The 24,532-nt window shown below is 55.6% G+C and overlaps 1 protein-coding gene across 3 annotated transcripts in view; it reads right to left on the bottom strand.

Moving 5' to 3' along the window:
* RXRA (retinoid X receptor alpha) overlaps window positions 1-24,532 on the bottom strand; it is a 101,657-nt gene that overhangs the window by 24,973 nt on the left and 52,152 nt on the right. For 2 of the 3 annotated variants that reach the window (XM_041484049.1, XM_041484050.1), the window contains exons 2-4: window positions 10,416-10,681; window positions 5,306-5,456; window positions 4,367-4,546 (exon numbers count right to left, since the gene is read on the bottom strand). In XM_041484049.1, coding sequence (XP_041339983.1) covers window positions 4,367-4,546; window positions 5,306-5,456; window positions 10,416-10,681 — 597 coding nt within the window. Of the gene's footprint in view, window positions 1-4,366; window positions 4,547-5,305; window positions 5,457-10,415; window positions 10,682-11,132; window positions 11,194-24,532 lie in introns of those variants that run through there. The other variant, XM_041484051.1, reaches the window with a different exon arrangement.

Below are 24,532 nucleotides of genomic sequence, written 5' to 3'. Positions count from 1 at the left end.
CATCAGCATCTTGAAGCATTTATGCCCCAGGTACCTGTTTATATCCAAAATGCCAAGACAGCTGAGAAAACAAATTCAGACAGTGTTTCTTCTGCTTTGCTTTCGTGTGTCACCTTTTTTTTTTTTCTTTTTCAGAGGTGCAGCTTTCTGCTACTGTAAACAACCTCAAAAGCTGCGACACATGAAATAAATGGGGTTTTTTTCCTCCAACATTTTCAACTGAACACTGTAATTTTTTTAAGGGATGCAAAATACCACCGTGATAATTAAAAAGTGTAACTTCAGAGTGCTAAAAAGTGGATTGAAACCTTTGCATGCAGTTAGTTCACAAGAGGAACAGCTCTGGAAAACAACAGCAAAAAATCTCTAGCTCACTTCACTCTCTGGACACTGAAGCATAAACAAACAGCAACAAAAGGAGAGAAAACCATAAGCCAAACTCGTTTTTTCAACCTAAGAGCATCCTTAAAAACAAAAAACCCCAAACCCAGCCTCATTTAACCAGCTGGTTTAAAGAGCAGCACTTTAAAAGGATATAAGAAACAAGCTCATTAAGCTGGAAGACATTTTCCATTCCAAAATTACTCCTAAAAATAACTGTGCTCTTGAACTTTGCCCCTTCACTAGGCTGTGGCCACTTGCCTGCTTTCACATTCACTTGGACAGTGGGCTGGAAACCTGAATTCCTGCTCTTTGTCCCCAGATTCCTCGTGCTGCTGAGGGATGGTCCAGGAGCTGGGATGGCCCAAACTGCAGGTGGATGCACAGCCATGGCAGGGGATCAGGCACAAGTCCATGTGGGAATCTTCAGTCCCTCTGGGCTAAGTGACTGAGCAGCTCCCTGGAAACATGGGAAGGTCTCCAGGCTGGGGAGATGCTGCAAGTCCAACCTTTCCCAGGCTGAACCCCTCAGCTTGGCAAGTGAGAGGGGGGAAAAACCAACCCACAAACACAGGAAGAGAGAGAATTAACTCAGTCTGTGAAGTCTAACGAAGCCCTGAAGTCAGAGAGCAGGCGTGCAGCTGGACAGATGTCCTGGATGCTCCGAGCCCAGCTCTGGAACTCAGCACAGCAGCTGCACCTGCACCTGGATTTAGGAACAACTTTGTTCTCAGCCACGCAGCCTGAGCTGCAGGTGCTGCAGGGGAAGAGCTCTCTGCTCTCCAGATGGGCTCTGAGATGCACCAAGAGCCGCTTCACCCGCCTGGCACCTGGCACCAGGCTGCAGCTGGCACGCGGGAGCCCAGCGGGTCCTGCAGCCCAGCCTGGCTCTCCCCAGGAGCCCCTCACGTCCGGGGCAAGGCTCTGGGAGCCGGTTCCCAACGCTGCTCCCTGTGAGCGGCCACGGGAGCATGGGAAAGGCTCCTCGCTGGTATTTCCTGCTCCCTGTGCGATCCCGAGCGCTGCCAGCACTCCTCACCCGGGACAGCCCCAGCTCACCACGCCCCCGCCGACCCTGTCACCTCTCTGTCACCTCTCTGTCACCTCTGCTGTCACCCCCTGCCACACAGGACCTCCCGTTCCAAGCCCCCCTCCCCGGTGTTTACTCTTCACAAGAGCTCTGCCTCCCCGATTCCGAGGCAATTCCCAATTTTTCCCTCTCAAAGCCAAGGCTGCTGATGCACAGACACCTCAGACCCTGATGAGGAACAGATTGAGCAGGGAGAGTTCAGCTCCTGGATGCAAACAGCCACCCCCACAATAATAATCCCTGCATTAGTCAAGATCCCTGATGGTAATCTTAATTTTGTTGACTATCCGGTATTTAGTGGGAGACAAGAGTACAAAAAACCAAAGCCTTACACAGCTGGCAGAAATTCATAGGGGAAAAAAATGTTCCCAGTTGGTTATTTATTATGGCTGCAGTATCTCAGAGAGCATGGGGCTCATTCACTGCGAATGTTGGGATCTCTCTGACGTGTTCCTAGCAGGGAACAGCCAGAAGGGATGCACACAGCAGGAGGAATCCTCTGCTCCTGCAGGCTTTCCCCTCTTTAAGCCAAGATTTGTAGCCCTGAAGGATCCCTGTCCCCCAGCAGGGCCACCCTGGGTATGCTGCTGTTTCGGATGGGCACAGGGTGTGCTCTCAGTATGTTCACCTGAGACTCTCAGCTGCTGGGATCAAACCTCCAGCAGGTTGATTTTCCTTCTCTAATCCAAATTCTCACCCAATAACCCTTTTCCTTTCACCCTCTTTAAATGGAGTACAACCTTGGCTCTCACTCCTCCTCCCAGCATCACTCCCCAGCCCAGGCCTGCCTCACACTCAGCCCAGCACTGATTTTAGAGGCTTTTACTGTTCTTGCACTAAATCCCAGCACCTCTGGGCAACAGGAGAGACACTTCCCAGCAGGAATCTGCTGTGCCTTTACACAGCTATAAATTAGGTCTCCAGAACAAGATGTTTTTTAGGGAAATGAGGCTCATAACCCAGGCTCTGTTACTTAAAAGATACAAGGGTTTATGCTAGAGGATAAAAAGCCAGCTACATTGTGAGTACTTAGGCAATGCAGGATTTAGCCCAAAACTCTTCCTCAAAATAGAAGTGGGAGCAGGAGAGATGTAAGGACAATTCCAGTCAGCTGGGATGGGTGCAATGGGAAGAGACCTTTATTTGACAAATCTGGTGGATATCACATGTGAAACTCCAGAGCTCAGCAAGATCCAACTTCTGACTTTCAGCTTTAGGACAACTGAGACATTTCTGTGAGACACTGAATTTTTAGGTTTATAACAAGAGACAGGGGAGTTATTCCAGCTTTCCCTACATGTGGATTATGCCTAAATCTTCTAATGATTGCTGTCAAATCACCAGTTCCTGCCCTTCCCCATCCAGATCCATCAGCACTGCCTGAGCGCGCTCCTGGAGTTACCAAGATCCCATCTGTCACACTTTTAAATAATTGTCTGATCATTATGAATTCATTTGCTATTCATTGTGATAATGTTAATCAAGATGAATTAATAGAGTCCTCACACTGTACGTGCTCCCTGGGGACTTCCACCACCATTTAGAAATTAATTAATGGACCTGTAATTTTTAGCGGCGCTGCCCATGCAATCACCACCAAGGGCAGGCAGGCAGCAGGTACCTGCTCACAGGGTGGCAGAGTTCCAGCATTCCTGCTGCCTTTCCCAGCCCTGCACACCTTGTTCTGGGGGGCTGAAAGGTAGCTGGGTCAGTGGAAGGCTCTGGATGCAGTACCAGGGGAAGGGGATGCTCTGTATTTCTCTCGTTGAACACACAGGAGAATTCTTGGCTTCTTTTTGGTCATCTGAGACTCCCATGGCTCAGGTTTTGGTTCAGATTTTCCCCATCCTGCTGCACATCTCCTGTGGGATCCAGTATTGCCCAGTGCTCTGCACCAAGGGCAATGCCACCCCCACTCCTGCACTGCCCTGAACGCCTCAATCTCTCCATTCCATGGTCTGCTGGGGCAGGAACGTTTGTTCTGAGCACCCAAGGGTTAACTCAGCAGGGCCAAGGAGGTCCCCTGCGTGCCCTGGCAATCCCCCCACACCTCCAGCACAGACAGCTGTGACACTTGGTGATTTTGGTCCTGGGGTAACCCCATAAACTGAGCGTGGCAGGGTTTGCCCAACACTCAGAGCAGCTCCAGCACTGCCCCGTTTATCCAAGGCTCCAGACAGGCCTAAGTGCTCTTCAAAGGCTCCCAGGCTGGAGCTGTGGGCCAGGGCCAGAGCAGGGCTGCCTTTATCAGCCTGTCAGGGAGGCAAGTGTGGCTCTGAAGATGTAAGGGGAGAAAGCAGCACAGAACTGGGGTCACTCTCACGTCATGTCTGCTAAAAGCCTGTTCTGCCAGCTAGATTAGAACAGATGCAGTCAGCATTTAAAAAGATCATTTAAAAGAGGCACTGCTGGCGAAGTTTAGATCCTAAATTTAAATTCCACTAAGGAAGAGTTATCTTAAAGAGACCAAACTGCTTTCTTCTTCCCAATGAGAAAAAAAATGCAGGATTAGGTGCTGAGGCTCTGGCACAGGATGCCCAGAGAAGCTCATCCCCGGAAATGTCCAAGGCCAGGTTGACAGCACTGGATTAGATGCTGAGGCGCTGGCACAGGAATGCCCAGAGAAGCTCATCCCCGGAAATGTTCAAGGCCAGGCTGGAGTGGAAAACGTCCCTACCCATCACCTACACACTGCTCTGGCACTGAGTGCTGCTCCACAGTGAGTGACACTACAAACAGAGACTCTGGAGGCCACCAGATGCTCTGGCTGAGGCGCAAAACCAAACCACAGGCGAGATTTTTGTCAGCGGAGCGACGACACCCCTCGGCAAGGCCGACACCACCTCTGGGTGCCCTCCAAGCTCCCTGCAGCCCCCTGGCCAGGCCTGGCCTTACCTTCTCTCTTCATGCCCATGGCCAGACACTTCTGGTAGCGGCAGTACTGGCAGCGGTTGCGCTGGCGCTTGTCGATCAGGCAGTCCTTGTTGTCCCGGCACGTGTAGGTCAGGTCCTTCCGCACCGTGCGCTTGAAGAAGCCTTTGCAGCCCTCACAGCTGTAAACCCCGTAATGTTTACCTGGGGGAGGGATAAAATTCAGGTTTAAAGGCGGCCCCAGATCCTTTCTTTGCCTGCAGATCTTCCCAGGGTCTCCCTCAGCTGAGTTTTGGGGGGAGCAGAGGGTTCTTGGCTTCCACAGAATCAGGATGCCACCCATGGGTCACATCCTGCCTTCCATCCAGGGAAGGGCCATTGCTGGGCCATACAGCAGGGGTGGGCCAGTGCAGCAGTGGACACGGTGTCCCCCTGTACCCCTGTGAGCTTTCTGAACCCCCCACAGCAGACACACATCTGTGTTCCCACCCTCCACTGTGTTCCCACCCTCCACTTCCAGCCTGGATCGCAGGAGGGGTCCCCAAGGGCTCACAAAGCAGGCAACCAGAGATCTCCTGGAGCAGGGAGCTTTTAGAAGAGCAGGAGAACAAAGGGAATGAGCCCATCTTTATCTCACAGGAGTGGAGAATCTCCACGTCAAGAGCGTCTTTTCATGTGGCCCGTGTGACAGCACCGGTGTGGATCGAAGGATGGGCAGAGGGAGGACACCCCCTGATGCCTTGTTTGCCAGCAGGGTGAGGATGGGACCCCACTGCTGAACAGGGACCTGGGGTCTCCTGGCTCTGCTCTTCATCCCCTGCTGTGAGGCACAGGCAGGTCCTGTCCCAAAGGAGAGCTCCTGCTGGCACTCCCCGTGCTGGCACTCCCCAGGAGCCAACGCCAGCTCTCTGCCACACCCCAGCCCACTGCCCTGAGCCCTGCCAGGGCAGGTGCCAGCCTCACCCGAAGATCTGTCCCCACAGATGGCACATATGTGCTTGGTGAAGGAGGCCATCGTTCCTGAGGGATGTGCTGGCACTTTGAGGACTCCATTGAGCCCCAGGGGTGGCTTGATGTCTTCTGTGCTGGTGACGGAGTTCATGGGCGAGTTGAGCTGTGGAGGGACAAGCAGAGGGCTCAGTTGGGACTGGGGACAGGGGGACATGGGGCTGTGCCACACACAGGACAGGACAAGCAGGGGACACGCTTCCAGTGGGGAGCAGCACTGCTGAACCAAGAGGATTTGGGCACACAAAGGCACAGCACTCATCTGGGCTGGCACAGGAGCTGCGCTGGCTCTGAGCTGGCAGCAGGGTGACACGAGGGGCAGGACATGGCCAGCTCCCCAAGCACCCAGGGCTGACCCTGCCCATCCAAGGAGGATGTTTTTCCATTATTTAACTGGGAAGCAAGTTCCTCCTGCACTGCCCCCACAGCCAGGGCTCAGCAGCCACCCCAGCTTCACACCAGCACGGGACACAGGCAAGAAGATCTGCAGGGGTGGCTCGTGGGAGAGCTGCTGGCTGGGAGAGAGACTTTCCATGGATGATGAAGGCCAGGACACTCTTGTTTAGCTCTGCAATTTATAGATATCCCTCCAGCATTATCTCTCCAAAGGAAAGCTCCGTGGCAAATAAACACATCCCAGCTGCAACAGGGCCTGGATTCCAGAGCTGGAGTGGGTGGGACATGTCCCTGCAACTCCCAAATGTCTCTCCTTCCTTTCCTTGGGCCCCAGCAAGCAGAGAATTGGGTGGAACTGGCACCATGGCACTGCTGTGGAGTGAAGGGTTCCCGGGCTGAATCCCCACTGGGCTGTTACACCCCTGTGTGCAAAGAGAAACTGAGGCACAGAGCTGTGGGACTGACCCATCTCAGTAAGGGAACAAGCTCACGCTGTCCAGGGGGTGATGGGGGACCTGGACTTGGTCAGCTCTTGGTCAGCAGAGCTGGCTGGGATCACTGGGGTGTCCCCAAGGGAATCAGCCTGCCAGAGACTGTCCCAGAGCCACCACCCCAGCCACCCTCTAAACCCAGCATGGATTCACAGGCCTGTGCTTCAGTTTGTGCTTTTCTCTGCTCTAACAGAGATCCCCAGCAACTGCACTTGTCACAAATTAATTCAGGGAAGTCCCAGGGCTTGTGATCTGTCAATTAGAGCAGCGCAGCCGCTCCTCTGGCTTTCAAGTCTCCAGGATGGTGGGGAATATTTGGCAGGCAGACAGCTGGCAGCCACACAACAGAGCCAGGTAAACCCACCCTGGAGAAATGGGATGGATGTGCCTCCCTCTGCCGCCCTGCCTGTGCCAGCTGATGAATCAAAGGATTGGTGCCACCCAGGGATGCACTCCTGGCTTTAGCTGCTGTTTGACAGAGCACACAGGGGAGGGAGGAGCAGGTCCCAGGCAGGAGCACCTCTTTTTGAGTCCCACATGATCTCTGTGCTCCCCTGGCAGCAGGGGTGGCCAGGTCAGGGTGACCTGCCCCAGGAATTCCTCCCAGAGCCCTTTCTGGGAAGTGAAGCCAGCTCCCAGGTGCAGCTGGTGGTGATCCCTGCATCCCTGGCTGTGGGAGCGAGCCCAGAGGCCACGGCTGCCTGATGAAGATAAAACCATTCCCCACCATCTCCCTCAGCCCCAGCAGCTCACAGAGCCCACCCGAGCATCCCCCCAAAAATGCTGGGGGGATGATGGGCAGAGCAAGCCCCAGTCAGGAGGGTGGGGGTCCCACCAACCTTCTCAGCCTGGAAAATCAGCTGCTCAGAGCTGAGTCAGCCCGGGGCTGGGGAGGGGAAAAGTCATCAGTTCCTCTCCCAGCACTGGCTCCAAACCTCAGCAGAGCCACCCCGGGGTTCCCACACCGCCCTGGCGCCTGCCCCGGGAGCACGTGCAGGACAGAGGAGGGGACAGCAGCCCCTGGCCTTGGCACAGCACTTCTGCTCTGGGACAGCAGCCCCTGGCCTTGGCACAGCACTTCTGCTCTGGGACAGCACGGCTCCAGCTCAGCAACGAGCCCAGACAGGGGAGGAACCAGGGCCCTGCTCCCCCAGTGACACCAGCACCTCTCGGCTCCTTCCCCTCCCTCTCCAGCCAGCACTGGCTCCAAACCTCAGCAGAGCCACCCCGGGGTTCCCACACCGCCCTGGCGCCTGCCCCGGGAGCACGTGCAGGACAGAGGAGGGGACAGCAGCCCCTGGCCTTGGCACAGCACTTCTGCTCTGGGACAGCAGCCCCTGGCCTTGGCACAGCACTTCTGCTCTGGGACAGCACGGCTCCAGCTCAGCAACGAGCCCAGACAGGGGAGGAACCAGGGCCCTGCTCCCCCAGTGACACCAGCACCTCTCGGCTCCTTCCCCTCCCTCTCCAGCTCATCACACATCTGAATCCTGGCTCTCCTGGCAAGCAGAGCTTTATTCCTCCTCCTGCCATCCCAAAAAACACCCCAGCCTTTCCCCGGTCCCCCAGGCACCCTTACAAAGAGCATTGTGCAAAGGCAGACGATCTAATCCCACTGTCTGATCTCTCCCCACTGGCCCCCGGGCATCCCGAGCTGCTGCCAGCAATGCCTGGGGCTGCTCCACACAGCCCTGCAGAGGCATGGGAAGTCCTCCCCTCGCAGCTCCTGCTGAAAATCCTGCACTCTTTTCCCTGTTTTCCCGTCATTTTTAGGTAAGAGGGTTGAAGCAGTGTGTTAAATCCCAGAGCTGCAGGGTCTAGCCCCCCCAGTCTGGCCCTCACTCCTGGGCTAGCTCAGCACCAGCATCCCCTGCCCCTGATTTTGGGGCTGTGTTTGCAAACCCTGCAAGGTCCTGCCAAACTCCCAGTGCTGGAGGGAGGGCGCTGGGAGCATCCAAGGGCTGCAGGGTCCTCCCCTCTGCAGAACCAGATGGGGTGGGCTGAGCCCCCTGTTTTTTGGGAGCCTGGCAGCTCCTTCCCCACCCCGGGGACCTCGTACACCGCGTGCCCTTCTGCTCTGCTGCCTCTCCAGAGGCGACGAGGCGTGGCCTGATGGCAAGTGGCATCTGCCATCTGATGCAAACCACCTTCCATCAGTGCCAGCCCTGCCCGGCGACGGGGGCCACACGCCTCATTACCCCTGTGCTGTGCTGTGCTGGCTGGGCCAGGGGGGCTGCGCTGCCCACCGAGCTTCAGCCTCGCTGTCCCCCCCTCCTCCTCCTCCCCCTGCACTCTGCCGGCCCAGGTAGGCGCCTCTGCCCGCTGCAGGGACAGGGACAGGGACCTAATGTGGCCAGACAGGGAACAGATGGCAGGAGCCATTAGGCTGAGGGCCTCCCAAGTGTCACCTTGAGGAAAAACACTTCAGACAAGTCCCTGAACAAAGGACGGGTGCTCCGAGGGCTGGAGCCACCAAGAGCTGGAGCCACAAGGACTGGAGCTATCAGGGCTGGAGCCATGAAGGGCTGGGGCCACCAGGGCTGGAGCCACCAAGGCTGGAGCCATCAGGGTTGGAACCACCAGGAGCTGGAGCCACAAGGACTGGAGCTATCAGGGCTGGAGCCATGAAGGGCTGAAGCCACCAGGGTTGGAGCCACCTGAGCTCGAGCTACAAGGACTGGAGCCACAAGGACTGGAGCCATGAAGGGCTGGAGCCACCAGGGTTGGAGCCACCTGGGCTGGAGCCATTAAGGCTGGAGCCAGCAGAGTTGGAGCCACCAGGGCTGGAGCCAGCTCGCTCCCAGCACCATCCCACCACACTCTCACTTCCCCTTCTGCCCTGGAGCTCTGCTCGTTTCGGTTCCCCGCTGGCCGCTCCCAAGCTGCACCTTACAATCGCCCCTTCCCCGCCGTCTACCCGGCTTGTGGCTCCCTCCAGGGTTGCCTCACATCCCCCTTCCCATTCCTTCCCCACCATTTTGGCGCTGGGGCTGCTGATTTTGCTCTGGCTGCCCGTTCCCAGGCACGGTTTCAGTTCCTCTTCCCCTGGCCCTGGGGTGGGAGGGACATGTCCACCCTGCTGCTGTCCCTCAGTGGGAAGCAGGTCCCTGCACCTCTGAGGGGGTCACAGGCTGAATCCTGCATGGGAGAAGCTCATCCAGAGGCAAATCTTATTCCTTTCTGACCAGCACCGGGATGCTGGACCCTGGAGAAGCTGCTGGAGATAGCAGTCATGTAGTAAAACAGCCCCACGTAGTAAAAAGCTCTGTTATTCCTGGGAGTAAATCAGGCCAATATTTAAAAATAAAGGTGCTGGCAGGTGCTTGAGTCCCAGAGAGGGCCTGGAATAAATAAACCTGCAGCCAGTGGCAGGTGGTGGCCAATTCCTTAATCTGCCCTTTTACTAAACATATCCCGTGCGAGCAGCCAGCAACAGGTGGCAGGGGCTGGCCAGCACCCCAATCTGGCTATTTTTAAAAACAGCTTATCTCACCCTGCTTGGAGGGGTTTTTACATAATCTTTAGCCACCGAAGGCCACTCCTCGCCCTGTGAGGAGAAAGGGGCAGCAGCCAGAGGAGCCCTGGGTTTGTACAAGTGACAGGATAAGGGGAAACGGCCTCGAGTTGTGCCAGCAGAGGTTGAGATTGGCTGTTTGGGGTCATTTCTTCATTGAAAGGGTTGTCAGGGAAGTGGTGCGATCACCATCCCTAGAAGTGTTAAAGGTGTGTGGGTGTGGCACTTGGGGACGTGGGTTTGTGGTGGATTTGGATGATCTTAGAGGGTTTCTCCAATCAAAACAATTCTGTGGGGAACATGAGCAGGCCCTGGAGGGGATGTGCTGCTTCCCAGGAAGGAGAAGAATCCCAGACAGTCCTAGGGTGGCTCTGGCTCCTGCCACAGCTACACCAGCTCCCAGGTGACCCAGGTGTGGTCACTACTCCCCTTCCACCCCAATCCTGGGGACAACAGCTGATGGCCAGCTGTGTTCCAGCTGTGCTGGTCCCTCACAACCCACCCAGAGCAGCTCCCCAGAGGAGCAGGACACCTCCAGCTTAGTTTCCTCCTCGTCCTTCTGCTTTTTGCCTCCTCTTGGTGCCTGTCTGCACGAGGAAACCCCCAGAGGTGGCTCCTCCTTGCCCAGACAGGCAGCAGTGACCCCTCAGCAGCGTCCCCTTACCTGCGGGCTGCTGGTGCCGAATCCCAGGCTGGGCGTGGAGGGGACAGACATCGAGTGCGGGCCCATGGGGGAGCTGATGACGGAGAAGGGGGGGCCCATGCCATTGATGGGCGAGCTCAGGGTGCTGATGGGCGAGTGCAGCTGGCCTGGGGAGCCCAGCGAGGAGCCGATGCCCGGCCCGATGGACGGGTGCAGGGACGGGGTGGCCATGGGCCCCCGGCTCGTGGGGGAGTTCAGGGATGTGGAATTCACCTGGTTGGAGAAATCTGCAAGAGAAGGAGGAGAGGAAAGGGGTTGAGTCATCCGTGTGGGACACGGCCCTGAGTTGCAGCCCACTGTTTCTCCCACAAAATTCCCAGTGCAGCTCCATCTTTCCAAACCACCTTCTTCTGGCGAATCCATGCAGGTATCAATGCTGAGAGCATTTCCACCTTGTTAAGGGCATTTCCACCTCAAGCCAAGCATCAGTGCCCTCCTCCACCTCCCTGGCACAGCTCTAAGCTCTGCCAGGGGCTCAGCACGGCTGCTCCAGCTGATTCCCTCCTGCTACAGGATAATTTGGATTTATCACCGGGCCAGGCCGTGCGTGGGGAGCAGTGAGAGCAGCACCCACGTGCTGAGGAGGTGGCTCAGTCTGTGCATCACACACATTTCCATCCACGGGGAATGCTGCGTGTTCAGAGGTTGGATTTGAGGATTTTGGAGGTCTTTTCCAACCTGAATGTCTGTGATTCTGGAAGGGAGGGGAAGCAGGAGCAGCTCTGCAGGCAGCAGGACAGGCTGTGTCTGCCTGTCCCGGGGGAGCAGAGCAGGGGGGCGGGAAGTGGGGCTTATAAATAGACTCCAGTTCTCCCAAGAGGAGACATGGAGCCATTCCTGGCACATTTCCTCCTCATCCTGTCACGCTGCTTGCAAAACAATCCCCAGCGAGGAAGGGGCTGGCTCCGGCCCCCAGGGAGGGGCGGGCGGAAGGCGGCGGGGAAGGAGGGGGGCAGCACGGGCAGGGCTCCCCCCAAAACCCACCCGGACCCCCCAGCTCACACCAGGGACAGGGACACACAGCACGGCCACTGGGGTGTTCATGGTGTGTCTGCCTGTGGCTGCAGACCCCAAAGTGAATTAAATCTGTCTTCAGCCTCCTGCATCCATCAGGATCAGCTGTGTCCCCGGGATTTTGGAGCAATTAGCACATGAATGTCACCCAGTGGGAAACACCGAACCCACAGCAGCCCAGCCTCACTTCCCTGGAGATCCCAGATCCTGGTGGGGAAGCCCCAGCAGGAGGAAGAGAAGGTTCAGCAGATGCTGCTCTCGCAAAGATGTGGAACCAGCATCCCCCTGCTGCTTCCAGAAGCCCATCACTGGCCCCAAAATCCCAATGCTGCCTCCAGAACCCCATTACTGCACCCAGAACCCCATCACTGCATCCAGTCTCATTTATGCAACCAGAACCCTATGCTGCCTTGAGAATCCCATCGCTGCCCCCAGCATCCCACTGCTGCACCCAGCATCCCACTGCTGCACCCAGAATCCCACTGCTGCATCCAGAGTACTACTGCTACCTCCAGAATCCCTTTGCTGACTCCTGAATCCCATCACCACATCCAGAGTCCCATTTATGCCTCCAGAACCCCACTGCTGCCTCCAGAACCCCATCACTGCATCCAGAGTCCCGCTGCAGCATCCAGAGTCCCATTACTGTCTCCAGAATCCCACTGCTTCCCCCAGAACCCCATCACTGCCCCCAGAACCCCGCTGGTACATCCAGAATCCCAATTCTGTCTCCAGCACACAACTGCTGTCCTCACAATCCCCCTGCTGCCCCCAGAATCCCATCACTGCCCCCAGAACCCCATCACTGCCCCCAGAATCCCATCACTGCCTCCAGAATCCCCCTGCTGCCCCCAGAATCCCATCACTGTCCCAGGACCCCCAGAACCCCATCTGTGACCCCAAAGGCACCCCTGGGCCGTGGCAGAGGAGCAGCCCTGTCCCTGGGGCTGGCCTGGCCAGGCTCTCACAGGATGTTGACACAAGCCAAGTGCCGGCCACCACGTCACCCGCGGCTGAGTGATGCCAAGGAGGCACTACAGCAACCCCAGGAAATTCCTGGAGGATTCCAGGGCAGGGTTTAGCACAGCACTTCCCAGCTCTCTGGATTTGGGGTTTTGAAAGGGCTGGGAGAGCAGCAGGGTCCTGCAGAGCCCCCGGAGCCATCCAGCAGCAAACCCCCACAAACAGCCAGGGGGTGATGGAGGGAAATTTTGGAGGATCCTTCCAAGGATGCAGCAGATGCAGGGCAAACAGGCCCTTGACCTGTGCAAAGGGAAGGCAGCAGAGCACAGTCCTTCCTTTGGAAAGGTCGGGAATATTTCAGGCAGAGAGGTCACAGGAGGGTCACTGGCAACTGGCCCACGCCAAGCACGTGTGGGGCCAGCCCCTCTCCCAAAATCCCAACCCCTGGGCACCTCAGGAGCTCCCTGCATGTCCACGTCACTACATCAGCTCCCCTCACACACCCTGCTCCCACATTCGTGTGATTCCCAGCACTCAGCAAGGAACTGGGAGGCAAAAACAGAAAGGGGAGGAGAGGAGAGGGATAATGGTGCGTGGAATGGAGCTGTGGGGAGGCACGGCCACATTTGGGGGTGTTTACACCCAAAAGGCCACACACTGGGAAATGTGAACCAGACCAGGACTTCTGCAGAGCATCACAACTCAAAAGTTCCAAGTTCTTGGATACTGGGAGGTTTGCACTCCTCATCCAAACACTCCCAGCTCCAAAACCCCGCCGGGAGAGCGGCAGCAATGGCAAACATTTACATCCAGCAAGCAAATATGGTTTTTTAAACTTAGTAAAATCAACAGTCCACTTGAGGCAGCTCAGCCCAGATGCTGGCTGGAGAAAATTGGAGTTTGGGGAAAATAGAACTTGAGGTGGAGAGATGGGCATCAGGAGTGGGATATGAGGAGTCTGCCCTCTTCCCCATCACAAGTGTCCTAAAGGACCTTGACTGCAAAAAGAATGCTACAAAAAAAGATAGATTTTAAAAAGAAAAAAGATAGATTGAGGAAATATCCTTAACAGACACAAATAAATTCCCAAACTGATGAGCACCACTTGGACTGCAGCAAACAGAGGAGGCATTTCCCCAAAGGCATTTTCAGCTCAAGCATTGTGAGACTGTTCCTTCTCCTCGAGCACTTCTGCCATTTAAAGCTGCTGTGTGTGACTATCTCTTGACCAAAATAAACTCCGTGCCTGTTTCTAAATTAAAGAAAAAAAATAGGAAAAAAAAAAAAGTTCTGAAAGCATTTCCCCTCTGTCACACCCCTCAACTGCAGCTATTTTCTGTGTGTGTCCTTTGTTTCAGCACAAGGACCTCTGTCTCTCCCCGAAGATGCCCCATGGCAGTCGGGAGATCAGAAACCAGAGCTCGTCAGCAGCTGCAGAATTTGCAGGGAAGCTCTTTTTCTTCCTCCAAACTACAAGCCACGGAGTTTGGATGGGAATTTTTTTCCCAAGGAATATGACATTTAGGGCAGGGCCACATGATCCATGTGCAGGGGATGGCTGCAAGGAGCCCTGGGAGTGTTCTCACACCAGGAATCATCCCCTAGACAGCACAGGAGCCTGAGTTTTGTGTTTCTGGTGCTCATCCCTTTCCCTCAGCAGATCCCTGTCTTTCCAAGATCTCTTTGGGGTGGATTCCCACCTCACAGAGGTTTGCAGCAGCAGCAGCAGCCCCAAAACCAGACAAAAACTGATGCCAAAGCTGGGAACAGATCCTGGCAGTTCCAAAATCCAGGGTAGCATCTCAACTGCTGCATCACCCTTCCCTCAGACAGAACTCTTCTGGCATTATCATAATCATAACAATAATAATTAGAACAAGAACATTATTGATAATTTTCAATAAGGAAAAAAAAATCTTCATAAAATATTGGTACCACCACCCCTGGGCAGCTCCACTGCTGTCTTCCATCCCCTTGGCACTCAGCACAAAGCTCCAGCTTGGACCAGCCAACATCCATGGCTGGCTGCACCCCAGATGGGCAGCTCAGACCCTCGAGGAACACCCGGAATGCCACCAGCCCTCGCCACCCTTCCCTGTGGCATTTTGTCACCCAGTGTCACTCCAAGTGTGCTGCCTGGCCAGGGCATGTCTGCAGCAGCTGAAGCAGCTTCTGCTGATCCAGCACTACCACCAAGGGCTGGGATTTTAACATTTCTAGACCACAAAATGTCCCAGAGCAGACTAATTCCAACGTGCAGAGGCGCTTTTTTTCCCAGGATAGATCATTTGTACTGGAATAAAGTGTACCAGCATAAGCTTTCACCAGAATAATCTTCATTTATGCCTAAGAGGCTTTGCCAGTAAAACTAGAGTGACCTAGCTCTGCTGGAAAACCTTTTCTGGCATATCCTGGCAGTTTACTCAGCAGATCGGTGGCTCAGCACTCGGATCTGAGAGAGGGGAAGTTAAAAAACAAACCATATTTCAAGGCACAAATTGACTCCCTGAGCTGTGGTTTTCTGCAGCTGAGGAGAGCTGCCCACCTAGGATAAAATCCATTGGGATCAAGGGGTTTGCAGCAGGTCAGGGGGGGTTGTTCAAGGAGATGTCACTGTAGGACCAACCCAAGAGCCTGTCCCTGGCACCAGCTGAGATTTGGAAAGTCACTCACAACCCCCTGCTTCCGCTTTTATTTTTTTTTTTCTTTTCCCTCAGCACTTCTTCCTCCTTAATCAGAAAGCGAATCAACCCTGGGTATTAAACAGGAGGAAATTCTAAATTTGGGTTGCCACTCCCTTCCTTAAGTCAGCCCTCGGTGTCAGAGCTCTGCGGGGCCACGCTGGGAGGGGAGCAGGACCAGCAGCAGGATCAGGCTCCTGCCAACATCCTCCTCCTCCTCCTGTGCTCTCCAGCATCGCTTTGGGGGTGCCCAGGTTCCAAATCCTCACCCCCAAATGCATGTGGAGCAGGTAAAGGCAGAGCTCCACGTTCCTTCTTTGGTGACTCTACACCAAAATGAACCTGGCCGTGAAAATCCGTGTCCTTTTGCTTTCATTCCTCAAAAGCAGGTTGGGAATCTCACGTGCTTTCCAGACAAGGAACCTCAAATGATGGAGGTTTCCCTTTCCTTTGCTCTCACCTGCCCCACAACAAACCAGGGGATGAGTGGAAAACAGCAGGAGAACAGGAGGAGCCAGGCAGGACGGTGGTTTCCATGTGAAAATTGCCATGGTAATGCTGCGACCACAAGAGGTCAGGTCCTCGCTTTTGTCCTGAGCACCAACTCGGGGATGAATTTAAACAGCCCCTGGCCTACAATCTTGAGTAAGTTTGCTCCCAGTTTATAGCAGCCCAGCTGAGAACCGGAGGGAGGATGGAGCAAGAGCTGCCTGCTCCCCTTCCAGGGTGGCTGCTGCCACTGAACCAGCAGAGGCTGACTTGGGCACTCTCAGGGGGTGCAGTGTGGTTCTTATCCCAAAAACTCATCCATGGAGCCAAGAAATAAGCAGCACTCTGTTGCAAATCCAAGCAAATTAAGCTGCATTTAAAGCACTTTGCCCAGTGAGGACAGGCAGCTGATCCTCTCAAACCACCTGGGTTCTGAGCACACAGGGAATCCCTGGGAATGGATCCCAAGCTGGCAGAAGATACAGCTGTGTTTTATCCATAAATCCCTTCTGAGTGTCTTTTCCACAGCTACAGGCAAAGGGATGTAGGACCATGGGAATGCAGCATGGTCAAGTGTGTTGAGTAGCTCTGATTTCAGCAAAAAGAACTGGAATTGTTTTTTCTTTTTATATTTACAGACTCGAGTACAAAGACAAACCTGAGAACATCCCTCTGAGACCCCCCAAGCCCGGCACATGGGGCAGCACACAGAAATCTGTCTTTTGGCAGGCATTTCAAAACCACCACGTGCAGTTTCTCTTCAGGAACCCTCTCTGAGATTTGGGAGAGTTTCTCCAGCCGCACTCAGACTCTTCCCCAGGTGATGCTGTGCTGGCTCAAGCTGCTCGAGGACAGTGAGAAGCTCAGTTGCAGCTGCAATCCGCACAGGGTGGGTTCCTCCTCCCAGAAGGTTTCACTTTGACCAAACTAAAACCTCAAAGCCACAGAGCTTCTCACCTCTGGCTGTCCCCAAAACCTTCCCGCAGCACTCTGCTGAACCCAGCCAGCAGCACAGGTGCTTTTTGGGCTTCCAGTGCAGCAGCAGGGCTTCTCCTTGGCTGCAGGAATTCCACAGCATCCCTCTGCCTGCTGCCAGGCACTGGTGCTGCCTCCTGCCAGCATTTCACCTGCAGCTCACCCTGCGGTGAGCTCACGGCACCCACGAGCAGCTTTTCCACTGCACTCTCCCTCCCCTGCCAGAATTCCTGCTTAGCCCTCAGGAAACCTCTGCTCTCTTCCCACAAGGAGAAGGGGAAGTGGAAAATCATCCCACTGCTGAGCCACGGGGGCTCCCCAAAGTGGGACCCACCCCAAACCTGGCAGCACATCCCTGTCCCACAGCTGGGTCACCTCTGTCCCTGCAGCTCCAGCACCTGCTCTTCCTCTCTGTCCTATTTTCCCCTCTGCAGAAAATCCCACTTTTTGGCAATCTAGCCCAAAGCACCAATTTTGGAGACACTCACCCCTAACTCAGCCCATCACCTGCAGGACCCTGGGTGCCCAGGGGTCTGGAGACCCCCCACCACAGGATCCACACAAAAATGGGATAGCTGCTCCTGATGCTTCAGAGCTGCCGTGGAGGAGAGGGCACGCAGCCCATGCCAGGGCTCACCAAGTGTGCTCAGCACCAGCACAGGGGCTTCTTTTGGATTTCTTCCCTTAAAAACCCCATCCCACCCTCTCAGGAGCTTGCTAAAATCACACCCTGCTCCTGGAGCAGTGGCAGAGCTGGAAGCATGCAGGGGCTACCCCATCTCCAAGGGGGAAGGATTGAAAGGGGAATTTTCCAGAAGCTGCCTGTCACTGGAGGAAACACCACATGGACCCCATCCCAAACCACCTCCCCACCACATGGAGGACCCCATCCCATGTCCCAAGCAGAAAGGGCAGACTCCAGGGGCAGAGAGAGAAGGGAAAGCAGGCAGGGTGGGGAGCAGGACATGTGGGGAGTGTGAGGAGAGCAGGGAAGCCTAGGGGGAGGGGAGCGGGCAGCTCTCCCCCACCCTGGCAGCGGTGGGTGGAGGGGGGAGGGTGCACCCAGGCAAACAAGGATTCTGCTGATAAAGCAAATGTGACTCAATCACACGCTTGTGCAAAGATGTCACAACAGTGCTGAGAAATTACAGGCTCCTATTTCATCCCTCAAGGGCCGGCGCTGGCCCCGCTCTCACAATGCTCTCTGTTCTGCACTCACAGTGCCCCTAATTTACTGGCTGGGAACCCGCTGCAGGGCCAGCCCATAATAGGGGCACTGTGAGCGCTGCTGCCAGGGCTCCTGGGCTGCCAGGGGGTGGCTGATGAAGGGCTCGACGTGGCAGCTCTTCAGAGCCCTTCGCAGAAGCAGCTCAGAGCAGGGCTGTCCCCTCCTGGTGCTCTTAGGGTGTGGGATTGATGCCCCTCAAACCCAGCTGTATGCCCCAAATCTGGCACAGATGGGGTTTACCAGGCAAAACCTGATTGGGGTTACATCTCTCCAGCTCCTTGGGTGTCCTCACACACCCTAAAAGAGAGGTTTGGGGGACCCCACTGCCAAGGGAAAAGGGCTCAGCCACCACTGCTGCAGTTGTCCCCTGTCCCCCTTCCCCAAGCACAGCCTGGAGCCGGCCATGGAGAGGTGACTGGACCTGCTGGCCCCTCTCCAGCTCCCAAACTGCACCAGTGAAGCCAAACTAGCAGGAAATGATGCCAGCAGAGCTCCTTCAGCTCCACAAAAACAGAGGGCTCCTCCCAGGGATTCTTTCCTGATGGGTATCACCACGGTGGGGACGTGGTGATGGTGGCACCCAGGCGCTTCCCAAAGTCTGCCCATGCTGCCCAGGGAGCTCCTCATCCTCCCTGCAGCCGCTGACCTTGGCAGCCTCGCTGGCTCCATCCCAGTCCCTGAAAAGAGCATGGGGAGAGCTCAAGCACAGTGGTCCCGCAGGTTGCTGGCGCTCATTATGGCCTTTTAATTACATTCAATTGCAGTTTTATGAGCTTATGGGCAAATTGGAAGTGATCTGATTGCCCTTGAGGGGGTGCTGAGCTCTGAGCTATGAAAATCCAAGCAGGATCCAGCAAGACATGCTGGGAGCTCGGGAGCTTTAGGCTCATTCCAGCAGAAAGAGGAGAAGCTTCCACTCACCCTGGAGATCCCCCAGGACATCCCAGTGATGAGCCACACACGTGGCATGTGCACCAGAGAACCCAGGTCAGGCACTGCCCCAGTCCATCCCACCACTGTCCCCAGCACTTGGGGACATCCCCACGCTGGGCTCCAGGGAGGAGGGATGTGGAGAGCAGATGGGGCTCAGACCTGGAGCCAAGCTCTCCACCCCTGTGGAACCTGCTCCCCTGAGCCCTAGAACATCCCTCTGCAAAGCAGGCAGGGCAAGAAGCAGCCAAAAGGATGCTGAGTGCTCTGGGAAACAGGAGCTCCCAAGCCTCAGCTTCCCAGCAGATCTGGGATGAGCCAAATCCTAAAGGCCAAGAGCAGAGCAGCCCAGCAGCTCTCCCAGCCTCTGAGATCCACGGGCTAAAATGTGTTGCTCATTTGTTATGAGTCCTGGAGGTGCAGGATGGGCTGCATCCACCCCTGCTCTGCAGATTTTGGGGAGCGGCAGGAGGGACAGCACCTCCCCGTCGCCTTCTGCTCCCACCTGAGCTCAGCACCACCAGCCCACGCGGCTTCTGGAGATCCTACAGGATGGGCCAGCTCCATGCTCAGGTCTGAGACAGCAGCAGGAGATGAGAGGAGGAGGAGGAGGAGGAGGAGGAGGAGGAGGAGGAAGACAGCCATGAATTGTGGATCCCTGCCTCCGCCTGGCTCCCAGGAACAGCGGCCCACAAAGCACCAGGCAGGCGGATTATATTACGGTGCTGTGCGTGCACATTAATCCAGATTTGAGATAATTACAGTCATTCACTTGGCATAATGGGCTTTAATTGATCCAGCGGGGCCTGGGCTGGTGCTCACCACCAGTGTGCAGCTGGCAGCCCAAGACACCAAAGCTGTGCTGCCACCGACCAGCAAAGCCAACACTGCTTAGTGGTTTTCCAGAAAATCAGTTGTGGTGGTTTTCCTTAGGGGGGGCTGGAGGATGGCAAGGCCACTGGACTTTTCCATCTCTCAGCTGAGACCCAACAAGCCTGGCATGGGCACGGAGGTGTCATCTGGTCAGGAGACATCTCATGAGCATCCAAGTGGGATGAGCCAACCCTCCAGAGGGATTCACTGCTGGGAACTGGGCAAGGGCAGCCTATGGGAAGGCTGTTTTCCAGGTCTCCTTGGAGAAATGCCCACCTCTCAGAAGCATGCCTGGTGGGATGTTGGTCAACAGATCCCTGAAGGTTCCTTCCCAGCAGCATTAATGGTCACAGAGATGGAAACACAGATAGGGAAAGGAACCAAGGGTCCCAAAACTGCCATCCCTTCCCACCTCAGCTCCTCCTCCACATCTCCAGCGATGACTGGAGAGCCCTCTGGAGTGAGCCAGTTCCCTCAGGGACAAAACACCCACTTTGTGACCCGCAGCTGCAGGTCCAGGAGGAAGAAGGAGCTGAGAACTGAGTGCTACACAGGAAGGTGTATGACAAGACAGTGAAGGCACAGTCAGATCCCCTTCCAAAAAAGCAAGTTCCCTCTAGAAACTGGATGCCATGCACTTTTTTCCAAGAGGAAGAAGCTGCCTCTGGTTTTATGTGACCTGCTGGGGATAAGTAAACACATTTTGGGTGGGAGAGGAGGTTTAAGCCCCCTCAGCTCCAGTTGTGTGGCCAGAGGGATGGGCAGGCAGGCTGGGTGGGTTGTTCCCACTATTCAGGCCAGAGAGGAGGCTTGGGAAAGCTTTTCCCTCCCTCAGGCAGGCAGCAGCAAGAGATGGGCTGCCTGCAAGCTGCCTTTGGGTTTAAGTTTCTGGTTGGAGTCCAAAGCTAATTAGGCTGCGCCAAGTCCAATCAGATAGCCTCAGCTAATTGAGCTCGGCACCAACGGGTCAATGTCCAGTGGGGCTCGGCGTTCCAGGAGTTCTGGCAGCCCACAGATAACTGCCAGGGCCTGGGAAGGGGAAGGACCCCTCACAAAAATGTTCTCTTCATGTACAGGCAGAGAGCTGAGCACAGCTCCGGGTTAACCCCTCAGGCTCCGCAAGCATTGTCCAACCCCATTGTCCAACCCCATTGTCCAACCCCATTGTCCAACCCCACTGTCCCATCCCATTGTCCAACCCCACTGTCCAACCCCACTGTCCAACCCCAATGCATGGAGAGGCCCCAAAGGCAATGCTGGGCAGGGATAAAAGGGACTGAGGGGGACATGAAATAGGGTGACTTCACCAGGCTTTGGTGTCACCTCTCCTGGTGTCACCCCAACAGCAGACACTTGGTGATCCCAATGGCACAAACCACACACCACGGAGCAGAACCCACACCACACAGCAAGGGCAAACCATGGGAACTCCAGGCACACAGCTCCTGGAAATGTGGCACCAAGGACCCTGGAGCTGGGTGTTCCACACTCTCCACGTGGCTCCCAGTGCTTCTCCAAAGCTGCGTTACATGTGTCTGCACCAGGCTGCAGCCTCCAGGCTAGGACAGAGGGGTTTGTCCAAGCTCTGGGAGTCAGCAGGGCTGTGGGATGGGGTCAGCAGCACTTCCCACATGTGCCTGGGCACTGCAGCACTCAGCGGAGGGGCACTGCAAGCACTGGGATCAAGAGAGCATGAGGAAGAAGAGGGACTTTGACGAAGGCTCCAGCAAGCCCTTCCTCGGGTGGTTCTCAGCCCCGCCAAGCAGCTCCCCCAGCTCCTGAGTTCTAGGGCAGATTCCAGCCAGGGAAACAACAACATCCAGCTTCCCAGAAACCACAGAGCTCCTTTTTTCCTCCAATCCTGCCTGGACTCCCAGGCTGAGCACCATCCAGGCGGGCAGGAAGATGGCAGCCTCGATCCCTGCGCCGGGAACACCGAGAGAATCCCCACATCCGCCCCCTCCACCTCCAGCTGCTGGGAAAGGCTGCTCCTCTTCAGCTGACAAATGGATGAGACGTTTCATTAATAAACCCCAGCTTCTCCTCACACTTCTGATTACAATCTCTCTGTTTGGATCCCTGCTCATGTTACACGTTCGTCTCAATTATATATTCCCTTCTCCTTAAATCCCCACTTATCTCCTTTACCACGTAAATCACAGAGTGGGCTCTGCTTTGGTTGGGCTTTTTTTTTTTTTTTTTTTTTTTTTTTTTTGTCTTGTCTGCGTTACTTTCCCTGCTCCAACAGCACTTAAAAAATAAACAGGAATTTAAACTGCAGCATGTCCTGGTAGAATCTGAGCTCATCTTCCAGCAAACCCATCCAAGGGGGGTGCCACTGCTCCTGCTCACCACCACTTGCTTCCAGCCCCACCATGTCCACTTTTATTTATTTTTGGCCTAGCTGAATCTTTACTGGGGCATCCCTGGGAATATTTTCCCCCCACAAATCCCTTGTTCCAGCTGGAGCAGAACATGAGACACCGACCAAAGCAGCAGCACAGCCCAGCCCAGCCTGGCTCTCCCCGCACAGCCCCACATCCCTCTGGCAATTAAAGCAATTGCTTGCATGGAAACCTAATTATATTAGGGAAGTATTTAGTAATTTTTAACTGTTGGGCTGGTGGCTCGGCTCCCTCCCCCTCCCACATTCCAGCAGCTCTGGGCAGGAGTTGCAGCACTGGATTCTCCCCTTCTTCCACCACTGCTTTAAAGAGAGAGGAAGAGGAGCCAGGTGGTGTTTGCATAGGACGCCTGGCAATTCCCAGCCCTGGCATGTGGTGGCCTCTTGGTGCCACCAAGATAAAGATGATCCAAGGTCCCCTGCCACAGCACCCTGCTGCCCCCAGGCAAGGCCTCAGCCATCTCTGATGCACATTCAACACTCCAGACACAAGGTTTTGGCTGGCCCTGGATCAGTCTCCATCCTGCACTCTGGTACAGAGAACTCGAGTATGTGAGAGCAGAGCAGAGGCACCACTACACCAAACCCCACCAGGTACCCAAAAATCACAGTCCCAGGAGCATCTTGGCCCTGTTTGCCCCAGCAGGAGCCCACCACGGATTGAGCTCCACCACGGATTGAGCTCCACCATGGACTGAGCTCCACCATGGACTGAGCTCCACCAAAATAAACAGGAATTTAAACTGCAGCATGTCCTGGTAGAATCTGAGCTCATCTTCCAGCAAACCCATCCAAGGGGGGTGCCACTGCTCCTGCTCACCACCACTTGCTTCCAGCCCCACCATGTCCACTTTTATTTATTTTTGGCCTAGCTGAATCTTTACTGGGGCATCCCTGGGAATATTTTCCCCCCACAAATCCCTTGTTCCAGCTGGAGCAGAACATGAGACACCGACCAAAGCAGCAGCACAGCCCAGCCCAGCCTGGCTCTCCCCGCACAGCCCCACATCCCTCTGGCAATTAAAGCAATTGCTTGCATGGAAACCTAATTATATTAGGGAAGTATTTAGTAATTTTTAACTGTTGGGCTGGTGGCTCGGCTCCCTCCCCCTCCCACATTCCAGCAGCTCTGGGCAGGAGTTGCAGCACTGGATTCTCCCCTTCTTCCACCACTGCTTTAAAGAGAGAGGAAGAGGAGCAAGGTGGTGTTTGCATAGGATGCCTGGGAATGCCCAGCCCTGGCATGTGGTGGCCTCTTGGTGCCACCAAGATAAAGATGATCCAAGGTCCCCTGCCACAGCACCCTGCTGCCCCCAGGCAAGGCCTCAGCCATCTCTGATGCACATTCAACACTCCAGACACAAGGTTTTGGCTGGCCCTGGATCAGTCTCCATCCTGCACTCTGGTACAGAGAACTCGAGTATGTGAGAGCAGAGCAGAGGCACCACTACACCAAACCCCACCAGGTACCCAAAAATCACAGTCCCAGGAGCATCTTGGCCCTGTTTGCCCCAGCAGGAGCCCACCACGGATTGAGCTCCACCACGGATTGAGCTCCACCATGGATTGAGCTCCACCATGGAATGAGCTCCACCATGGATCGAGCACACCACGGAGAGCACCACAGAGCCCTCAGGCCAGTCCATCTCCATGGGCACACCCGCTCACTCAGGGGCCAGCAGGACCATGAGGCTCCCCCAGCCCAACCCTGGCCCGCTGGTTCCTCATTCCCAGCCCTGCAAAGGCCGGCGGTGCCTTTAAGAGGCCGGAGGGGAATGCAATGGCCGCTTTTCCGAAGGCCCATTAATTTGCCAGCGTCACATGCTCCGCAGCTGCAGCCTGGCAGTGATTTATACTCCTCTGAAGTTCATCAGAGGGAAAAGTACTTCCCAGGCACAGCCTATCCCCTTTCCCTCCTCTGCTCCTCTCTCTGCCCGTGTCCAGAGCCCGGCGAAAATCCCGCGGCCCCATCCATCACCCCGAGTGTCACCCCCTGCCCTCACCACCCAGCCCAGGCACTCCCCTTCTCCCCGGCATCTGCCAGCAAAAGAAAACTTCCTCTGCCTTCCTCGCCTCCGTGACCCACCGATGAGAAAGTCATTAATTAATAAGGGGCAGCGCTGCTCCGGCTCCTCTGCGGCCTGCAGAGCCCCCTCCTCCCCATCCCCAGGCCCTGTAGCCAAAATAAACGTCAGGGAGGAGGCGGGCGTCCCCTCCTCCTGCCGTCCTCTGGGGAGGTTCAAAAGTTCAAGATTTTCACATTTCCCTAACGTTATTTCAGGAAATTGCTGGAGAAAGGAAAGCCGGCGCTGCCGAAAAAGCGATCCGCGGGCGGATCCAATAACACACAGAATCCAGAGGCAGGGCTGGGTGTGTGCCAGGCGTGGTTCACAGGGAGCCCCATCCCCACCCCGACGCTTGTTTTTTGGAGCATCTCTGCACACCGCTGGCTTTCACTGAGTTTTTCCTAAAGCAAACCCACAGCCACTCCAAAAGCAGCCCCAGAGGTGGCAGACACCAG

Source organism: Pyrgilauda ruficollis, unplaced genomic scaffold, assembly GCF_017590135.1.
Source record: "Pyrgilauda ruficollis isolate IOZ18807 unplaced genomic scaffold, ASM1759013v1 scaffold62, whole genome shotgun sequence".
Taxonomy (NCBI): Eukaryota; Metazoa; Chordata; class Aves; order Passeriformes; family Passeridae; genus Pyrgilauda; species Pyrgilauda ruficollis.
The sequence above is the reverse complement of the archived record's forward strand: the minus strand, read 5'-3'. Positions and strand labels throughout refer to the sequence as shown.